Below are 9,983 nucleotides of genomic sequence, written 5' to 3'. Positions count from 1 at the left end.
AACGCCATGAATTAATATTGTCTGGTGCCCTGGGTATTCACCATGAGGCAGGGTAGGGTTTTTCTGTATGCTTTCATGTAGGCATGAGGATAGCTTGGGCTGGGAGCGTGTGCCTTCCCCTGGCTTCCCAGACCACACATGTAATGCACAGGGGCAGAGGGGTATGATTTACAAGCAAGCTGCTTCCTAACCTTAACGTGCTGTGATGCACCCACTGCCCTTTAAATAACCGCTGTCTTTTGAAGGCATAAATACTTAAGGGGGAAAGAAAAAAAACACCATTCCCTCCTGAAAGACCTAATTTATCTGGAATTATCCATCCTTGGCTATAAATCCCCTGTAAAACTTGGCATGAGTTTAAAAGCAGTTACAGCAATGACTGTATATTTTTATCCGAAACCTCAAGAAAGAACAAATTGAAGCCCTAAACGGCAGCTACAAGACGTCGCAGAGAGCCGTGCTGGTTAGAGCGGGGCTGCAGTGAGCGTCTTGCCCGGGAAGCACCATTTAGGGGTACACGTGAACCCCCGCCCCCATCTTTTTGGTTTCTTTCCGAGCAATTCGTGCTTGAGCAATTATTTTAACACACCGGTTTTCCCTGCTGTGCACGAGTCTAACAGTGAACTCAGAAGAGCAGCCTCGGGGTCCCGGCTGGTGCAGCAGTTTTTAAGTTCCCTGCTAACATTTGCTGAGCACCACGTCCTTGCCTGCCACATCCTTTGGGAACCAGGGCACAGGTACGTGCATCCCTGGTGTCCACCTACTCAAGCACATGTCAGGGCTGGCTCTGACTCATCTGGCTTCCCACTTTTTCTTCTTTGTTCTTCTTCTCTCCCTGAAGCAGGAGAGAATCCAGGTTTTATTTAAATGAGGCTCCATAAACATAAGCAGCTGCAATACACTTCCCTGTGCAAAGTAGGACAGGTTTTTAATGGCTTACAATTCCTTAGGCTTGGCTTCTTCCCTTCAACCTCCACTTCTGTCTCTCTCCCTAAAAGATGAGAGAGCCCAGATTCGTGCGTGTCCTTGTTAAGCCAGCCGGTGGGGAGTAGAAGCAGTGCCACCGAGTCCCGGGTGGGCTCTGGCACCGAGTCCCTCCGACAGCTCCCGGGGCTCTCCCCGGTTCCTGGTCCCCCTCCTGCAAGCAGGGATGCCCCCCGGCCCCAAGGAATGGGCAGCCAAACTGCATGCATGTGCGGGGTTCGGCTCAGCACCTTTGCAGCCCTCCAAACCCAGGTCTAGGCTCAGCCTAACCCCGGCGGGCTGGGTAAGGAACGCTCTCAGTCCCAGCAGCCTGGCTGTGTCACCCCGGAGATGTTATCTTTTCCACCGACCGGTGCCGAGGGCTGGCGAAGTGCGGGTTGCGTGAGAGACGCGGATCCGTGGACAGATGTGACCGTGGTGGCCAGGCTCCGCAGGATGAGATGGGGTGATCTATAGGGGGGTCCGTGGGGTCAAGCACTTTCCTCTCAGGGAGCTGCTATGGCATAGCTGTCCATGGCGTGCTGGGACCTCATGCCGTGCCGGGGACAGCTTTGCTACCCCCTCCCCTGCCATGCTGGGGACAGTCCAAGCCCCGTGTGCCAGCCCTAACCTCACCCCTACTGGCGGAGGGACGTGCCCCTCACCCTGCGAGCTGCTTTACCCCCTCCCCTGCTGCAGCCACGGGCAGGGGTCTGGCAGCCTGTCGTGCCGAGCGCTTCTTCACACCCCATCAGTCAGCTGCTCGAGCGGTGAGAAAAAAAAACCCCAGAGCCCTCTCCGGAGAGCTCACCTTTATTTATTCCTCGCTGGAAGCTGAGCGCTCCTTTCCTCAGTAACTGGTAAAACCCCAGGGCCGTAATTTAGCAGAACTGCCCCCAGGCTGGGACCTCCACAGAGCGTGTGGGTCCCTCTCCCCGCTGCAGCTGGGACACAGCCGGGCTGGGATACCCGGAGCTGGGGGTGCCGCAGCCCCAGTGGGAATTCGCAGTGTTAGGGGACACTCGTGGATCTACCTGTCTCCACCTGGGTTGCGCTCCTGCTTTCTCTGCAGGAGCACCCAGGGCTTGAACTTGCCAAGGAGTTTTGGACGGAGAGCGCCTGAGTAAGGGCAGCACGCCACGTTTCCCTGCAGGACACCCTAGGCTGTGTTCATCCTCAGTAAAAAGCTGTTCTGTGTTAAGCCACACACAGGGCACGGTGGTGGGTGTCCCGGCAGTGGGACAGTTCCTGGTGGGAGCCCAGCTCATGCTGCAGTGTGGTAGGAGCTGAGGGGGGCTGTCATCCCCTGGCCAGCACGTGGAGGGACACTAACGCTCATTCTCTGCTCTCTTTTCCAGGGATGGAGGGATGCGTGTACAGCTGGGAGCAGCAGGAGCACAGCACGGCCCCGTGGGGATAGGTGTGAAGGTGATTCCCCGTGAGGACACAGCGCGACCCCCCCAGACCCCGGAGGAGCGTGGGGTCTTACTGGGAAGAGGAGAGCTCCCCTTCCTGCCCTGCCAGCCAGGTCTGCCTGCTGCCCAGGCACCGATTGCGTTTCCAGAGATCCGTACCAGGATTTGGGGCTCGGAGCCCAGTGCTGTAGGATCACTGGAGACCCTGACAACAATGGGGGACCCGCCACGGAGGAGGGACATCCCTGGAGGAGGCCCTATGCTTCTGTGAGCCCTGGCTGCTGGTGGCAGAGGCTGCCTGGGGCTGGGCTGCTCGGCCAGCCCGGGGGCAGAGCCGTGGTGCTTGCGGGGCACGGCCAACGAAGGGCGAAGAGCCGGGGACAGGGTCTGCAGGGGCAGCCCAGAGCCCCAGGAGAGCGGGGCTGCCAGCTGAGCCGCTGCTTCTCCAGGGACCAATTCCTGGGGCTAGGGGACGGAGCAGCCCTTGGTGCCCGGGCTTGCCGCAGATGTCTCCCCGTGCCCCGGCGGCAGGACCGCTCCCCTAGTGCCGGCGCGGAGCGAGGACCGCTCGTCTCACCATGGTGCTGCCGCCGCCCGACAAGCGCCACGTCTGTCTGACCACCATCGTCATCATGACCAGCATGGCCTTTATGGACGCCTACCTGGTGGAGCAGAACCAGGGGCCCCGCAAGATCGGCGTCTGCATCATCGTGCTGGTGGGGGACATCTGCTTCCTCATCGTGCTGCGCTACGTGGCGGTGTGGGTGGGGGCGGAGGTGAAGACGGCCAAGAGGGGCTACGCCATGATCCTGTGGTTCCTCTACATCTTCGTGCTGGAGATCAAGCTGTACTTCATCTTTCAGAATTACAAAGCGGACAAGAAGAACCTGGAGACGGTGGCCAGGAAAGCCCTGACCCTGCTCCTCTCCATCTGCGTGCCGGGGCTCTACCTGGTGCTGGTGGCCTTGGACAGCATGGAGTACATACGGACCTTTCGGAAGAAAGAGGACTTGCGGGGTCGCCTCTTCTGGGTGGCTCTCGACCTGCTGGATATCTTGGACATCCAGGCCAACCTGTGGGAGCCGCACAGGACTGGCCTGCCCATCTGGGCAGAGGGGCTCATGTTCTTCTACTGCTACATACTCCTCCTGATCCTGCCTTGCGTGTCCCTCAGTGAGATCAGCATGCAAGGGGAGCACATTGCCCCGCAAAAAATGATGCTCTACCCCGTCCTCAGCCTGGTCACTATTAACATCGTCACCATCTTCATCCGGGCCATCAACATGGTCTTGTTCCAGGACAGCAGGGTCTCCACCATCTTTATCGGCAAGAACATCATCGCGATCGCCACCAAGGCGTGCACCTTCCTCGAGTACAAGCGGCAGGTGAAGGAGTTCCCCCAGAATGCCATCGCCCTGGAGCTCCAGCAGAACTCCCTCTCCCACAACCAGACCATCCACAGCGTGCAGGGCATCCCCCACGAGCCGTCGCCCACCAGCGAGATCCTCGACACATGAGGGATCACCCCCCAGCCGAGCGTTGGTTCAGATAGCCCCGCGCCGAGCGGAGGAGGGATGCTGCTCTCTTGCTGCACGGGGCGAGCGTCACGGACAAAATCCTGGCAGCGAGGGCTCTTCTAGGCACAAAACACCGACCATGTTTTAATTGAGCTATGGAGTGTCCCCTAGACGTCTTCATCTCAGGTATAACCCTAGGAGCCCTCCAGACAAACCAAATGAACTTGCAAAGGACCTGAACCAGCTAACCCTCTCTCTCCCTCCTGCCACCATCTCCCCTCCTGAGCAAAGACCACTGAGGTTGCAATGTCCCTTTTTACTCCTCGAGCACCTCACCTTTACTCCAAGCCTGGAATGAAGATTTTGTTACTGGAGACCTTTTTATGGAGTGGGGACAGGGTCATAGGTGTACGGGTTGGGGGGAGGGGGGGAAGGTGGGACATTTGAACCAGTAAACCCTGTGATTGTAGATGTCTCTTATCTCCAATGGTTGTGTTTACAGTTTCATATTTATAACGGCTCCCGGGAGCTCCCGGGCTGCCCTGGGGGCCGGTGTCCTTGCGGTCAGCGGTGGGCGAGAGCAGCAAGCCCTGCGGCGAGGAGCAGGGCCAGGGGCCGGCACGGGTCCCCTGCCCCGGGACGAGGGGGACTGCGCCTCCACCAGCGCGCTACGCCGACTCTGCCGGGAGCAATATTTGGCAAGCTAAAGCTAACCTTAATGCTGGTGTTTTATGTCTTTCGTTCAGTCCAAACAACTCAGCACAATATTTCTATTTTTAGAAGGGTCTCTCTGTCTCTCTCCCTGCCGTTGCAAACCTCCCTGCCTGCGGCAGCCGGTACAGCCACCCTGGCCCCACGGGCACCGCTGCAGGCAGGCACGGGCACCCAGGAGGGCTTAGTAATAAGGATGGCGACGATGCATTTCACTCCGGCATCGAGCGTTTATAAAGAGGGCTGCTTTCCACAGCTACTATATTTTTAAAAAAAAATCTTTCCAAAAAAAAAAAAAAAAAATCCCAAAAAAGAGCTGGGAAGGATGTGCTGCCCCAGGCAGGCGGCTGGGCTCGGGGCTGGGCAGGGGTCTCCTCCGCCGGTGGGTGCTGTGGCGAGGGGCTCGGCCACCCGTGGGCAGTGGGGTGGGAGGCGAGGGCCAGCCGGACAATAAAAGCCCCGTGAGAGCAATGGCTTCTGGTGGTCTCTTTTCTGCCAGCGTGGGGAGGGAGGGGGGCAGCTTGGGGATGAGCTCCCGTATGGTCCAAATCACTTCTCTCCTCCTATATCCACCTCCCCTGGATCCCCAAGTGCCTTCCCGAGATGTTCTGCCCTGCACTCATCCAGCGGTGGGCACAGAAAGCAAATAAATCATTTTTTTCCAGCTGAAATGCTGCCCCAGGGGTTGGGCACCTCTCAGCTGCCTGCACCTGGGGGGTGGCGCGAGGAGACAAGCAGAAAAGCTGCATCTCAAACATGCTGAAACGGGATATTTTTGCTTTTTCTAAACCAAACATTTTGTTTTGCGGAGACAGAATAAAATGCCTGATGCTGTTTACATTTCTCTTCCACATTTTCTCCTGGCTCTGCTCACTGAATTTGACCTAAATCCACAAATCATTTTAGTCTCCATCTTTTCAGCCCATCATGATCTGTCCAAAACATTTCACCCAGCCCTGATCCAGCCTTCCAAATTTAGGAGCAGGCTATCACAGCCTTGCTTGGCCGCTCTGTCGCCCAAGGATGACCTTGGGGGGTTTCTCTACCAGGAATAAATCCGCTGAGAAATATAATGATATCCTTGCCAACAAAAGTGAGTTTGCAATAGATTTAGCCAACTGGAAAAGTTTCTTCCTCCTTTCCCTCAGAGAACATGAGAGGAAGAGGGCAGGTGATTTAAAAGGTATTAGCAGAAATTAATTAAATTGCTAAATTATTCTGGAATACCTATGGAATTACATATTACATCTCTACTGGTGCCATTAAAATACATGCGATTACCATCAGTACAATTAACTCCCAAGTATCTAATAACATTCTGCCACTCTTTTAGGTAATTAATTTATGAGCCTTTGTTTTACAGCTCTTCCCCAGAACCGAGCGGAGGAAAACCTGCAGGTGCTGCGCCCAGCAGCAGCCTGCACCCGCAGCGGTACTTTATCCTGGGGATAAAATAAATTACTCCGAGGTTACTCTGACAGGTTGTTGTATTTTTTTGCTCTGTCGCAGCCTGATAGCTAGCTCTGCAGCCATGCCTTATATTGGAATAAGTTAATATTCCCTTGGGCCTGATCTGTTGCTAAGGTTGCTTGGGGGGATGTCTGGCTGTGCTCCCTGGATGGAGCCTGCATGGAAAGGGAATAGTGCTTTATCCTCCTGGTGCCATAACCTCCAAGCAGGCTTAGGAGTCCCCACAACCTTCTCCCCAAGACTGCAAGACCCCGCTTTCCACGGCTGGCATGGGGTTGTCGTCTTTGTGGAGAGGGGTGTCCTTGGGGAAGGGCTGCCCTCAGCCCCTGTGTTAGGAGCGGGAGTGGGAGGAGAGGTCCTGGAAGCGATGCTCACCTGGGATGCGGTGCACTCCATCATTCCCGAAAAGGCACCTGAGCTCACTGGTGCTTGAAGCCCGCTGTGTGGCGAAGGGAGGGAGGAGAGGTTTTTCTCGTCTTCTGCTGTTCAACATCCCCCAGGGGCTCTGTGCATCATGTTTCTTACTCAGCAACACAACCTTTTCTTTTCAAAGCCACCTTGGAAGCAAGTGTTACTTGCTGGGCTGGGCAGGGACGCAGCTGCCGGAGGGAGGCTGGGAAGCAGGGGAGAGGAGAACTAGCTGGGAAAGGCAGCGTGGAGGGTGTCTGCGAGCAGAGGTGAGAGGCAGAGCAGCCAGCAAAGACCTCGGAGACACGGAGAGAGCGCAGCAATGGGAGCACTGCAACTGTTCCTTGCCCGGTGCTTGTTGAGGGCAATGCAAGCCAGCACCGCCTCCCCCCTGAAATCCAGTCGTGCCCAGCAGAGACAAGACCCCCGGGAGCCGTGGGACTGGCAGGAGGGACGGCACAGTGGCGGTGGCTGCGCAGGGTGACTGGCTCCCAGCCTGGCTGTTTGTTAGGGCAAGGTGATATTTTGCCGCGGGCAATGAGAACTAAAGGAAACAATTAAAACTAAATAGGCTGGAACTGAGCCATTTTTCAGCTTTCCGCTGAGAAGGTGTGTTGGCAAAAGAGCTCCTTTGTGATTTGTGAAAGCCTCCTGGCAAGCTGTAGACTCCCACCTGCTGAAGCGAAAGCAGCACAACAATAATGCAGAAGAAGGGATGCAAATTCCCAACCCTCCAGTGGAAAACCCACAGGGGTGGCAGCCCTTGCTGCCATTGGAAAACAGGCCACAGGCACAAGGGACCCTGTGCCCTTGGCGGGGTGAGGCCGGTGGTGCTTTGGGGCCCCAACTGGTGCTGTCCTACCAGTTACCAACCCGCTGGGCTATGCTGAGGTGAATGCCTTTTTCCAAACCAAGCGACAGCATCTGGAGGAGCCAGGTCCACCCCATAGCTTGCAGGGGACACCGGAGCAATGGCACCCTCTGGAGATGCAAAACCTGAGCCTCGCGGAGCCTTTCTGTCAGGCTGGTCCCGAAGGGCAGCAAATTGTTCCAGTCCTCACGGCCACAGATGATCTGCAAGCGCTCCCCGGGCGGTGGGGATGGGCTGGACTGAACCTATCCACTTCCCAAGTGTTAGAGAACTGCAAAACAGGAGCTCACAAGTAAGTGGAGCAAAGCAAGATGTACCAGGCTGTTGCGAAGCATTGAGCCCAGACAAATCCATCTGTGTCCCGTTCCCCTGCCAAACATTTGGATGAAGAGGGAGCAACAGGCTTGCGCTGCTGCATGCCTGACACGGTCTGTGAGAAGAGCACGGACCCAACTCTTCCTGGCTGTCCCAACAGCCTCGTGGTACCCGCAGTACCTCCACCCTTCTCGCTGCCTCGGGCTGAATCACCAGATATTTTACCCTCCTGGGAACTTGCATCCAACACTCAGCAGCACGAGCACCTTGCTGCTGCATTCACCGGTGTGCTCCACAGCCGAGGGCACCTGGAAGGCGAGTGGGACGTGAGCTGTAGCTTTTCTTTCCTGGGGTCCTGGCAGCTCTCACATGTCCTGCTTGTTCTCTGACGCTCTCCTTTTGGCAGGTGAAAATATCTGATGCTGCGGCCCCTGTGCAAGGCTGGGAGGAGCGTGGCTGGCATCAGACACCAAGCTGAAAGCGCCCTGCGGTCCTGCAGCCAGATTCTCCACGTAAGCACGGTACTGGTGTCTTTGCAGGGTCTGAAAGTGGTTGGGAGGGCTCGGGAGAAGAAAGACACCCACCGGGGCAATGCAGCACAAGGACGGCCCTGCGGTCAGGCCAGCTCCCTGCAGTGCGAGACTTTGCAAACCATATGCCAAGAGCAGGGTGCCTGGAGCCAGGCTGCTCTCCCAGCCCAGCATCTACTCCTTTTTCCTGAGGTTTAATTACTGCTCCCACCCTGGTACTTCCCAGAGCACAGGCTCTCTCACAGCCTCGGTGCACGGCTGCCACAGCGAGCCCCAGCCCCAGCCAAACACCCGCTGCTGCTTTGCGGGTACCTGAGAGCATCACCTCCTAAAATAACCCCGGGACGGTGCAGGGGGCAGAAGCTGCCTGGGCTGCAGGGAAGCTGTGGCGGGATGCAGGGAGATCCTTTCCTGCAGGCAGCAGAGCAGCAGGATGCTTTACCTCCTAACCTGCACTGCTCTGATTTCTTCCTCAAGCGCACCATGTGCTTGTGCGCACAGCCTTGCTGCAGCAGGCACCGCACCAAACGGTGGGGAGGGCTTGAGGCTGTCAGGTTATATTTAACTGGGCAGGGCAAAAAGGCTCTCCATTCCCTCCCTTGTCAAACCCATATGCCCTCCCCGTGGGGTGCCATGCATCCTGGTGCCACCCAGTGCAGCCCCATGCACCGTCACCTCGGACCATATGCAAATAAGTAATTTTTTTTTCTTTTGTTCAATCTGGGTTAATTTGTTGAGCAGAGGGAGACTGAACATTTGTGCCAATAACTGTTTTCCTCCTGCCTGCCCCAGATTCGCTGCACTTTTTTAGCTCAGGCCAATGCCGCAATAAAAAACAAAGGGCAGGTGTCCAGAGCACCGTAATGGCAATTGCCGTCCTCCTAAATTCCTCCTGCCCAGGCTCTGTGGCAAAAGTTTGAGTTTCTCATTAATTTAATTCTAACTTTGTATGCCCTGGATTTTTTCAGCTGTGTCTGGTTTTTAGGTCTGGCATCCTTGAAGGATAATATCCATTTAAGTTACTGATTCGGACTTGCTCATTTAATTTCACCTTAATAAAGATTTTATGTGGTTTTGACACGTTCAGTGTCTCAAATGTATTGACACAGCAGCCTGAAGAAGCATTATGACCATAATGGCTCAGGAAGCATTAAAAAGACCCTGGCAAGGTATATTGATTGCCCTCTTTTACAGTTATTTGAAGACAAAGACCAGTCAAAAGGAAGAACGAGTACCGTAGTTTGTTTTTATGTGAGCTTCCCTGATGTTACAGCATTTCATGTGTGCAAAAGGCATTTGCAAGCATATCTCTACAAGTTCTTAATCGGGATGTGAAGAAGTGGTGGTCCCATTGCTGGGATGCTGTCAGGAGGGGGTTTTGAAGGAAAAACGCTGCAGGTCGCAGAAAAGTCACCTCCAAGAAAGGGGCATCAAAGTGTAAATAAATAAATAAGTGAAAAAGATGCCCAGATCCTCCCCACTGGTGTATCCTGGAGGAGAAGCCAACAGGTTGACCATGCCTCACTGGGGACTCACCGTAACACATTGAGGCAAATGGTAAATCATCTTCCAAAATCTGTCCTTACAGCTGTGAGTTTCCCCATCGACTATTCCCAGCTAACGTACCCTCAATATCAGCGCATTAGGGGCATGGTACACTAAGTGCCACAGAGATAAAAATTAGTAGACAGATTGATTGGCAGGGGTTGGAATGTGCTTGAGATGGCAGAGGAGCATAATTAGTGCCTTGTGGCCAATATTTGCATACAAAGATACATCCCAG

General features: G+C 55.2%; 1 protein-coding gene across 1 annotated transcript; it reads left to right on the top strand.

Annotated features, from left to right (window-relative positions):
• Nucleotides 1–2,956: 2,956 nt before the first annotated feature.
• Nucleotides 2,957–4,518, top strand: TMEM121 (transmembrane protein 121). The gene has a single exon (XM_010581057.1). The coding sequence runs from the start codon at nt 2,957–2,959 to the stop codon at nt 3,893–3,895; it is 939 nt and encodes a 312-aa protein (XP_010579359.1). The 3' UTR covers nt 3,896–4,518.
• The last annotated feature ends 5,465 nt before the right edge of the window (nt 4,519–9,983 follow it).

This window comes from Haliaeetus leucocephalus, unplaced genomic scaffold (genome assembly GCF_000737465.1).
Source record: "Haliaeetus leucocephalus isolate CR32 unplaced genomic scaffold, Haliaeetus_leucocephalus-4.0 Scaffold76, whole genome shotgun sequence".
Classification (NCBI taxonomy): domain Eukaryota; kingdom Metazoa; phylum Chordata; class Aves; order Accipitriformes; family Accipitridae; genus Haliaeetus; species Haliaeetus leucocephalus.
The sequence above is the reverse complement of the archived record's forward strand: the minus strand, read 5'-3'. Positions and strand labels throughout refer to the sequence as shown.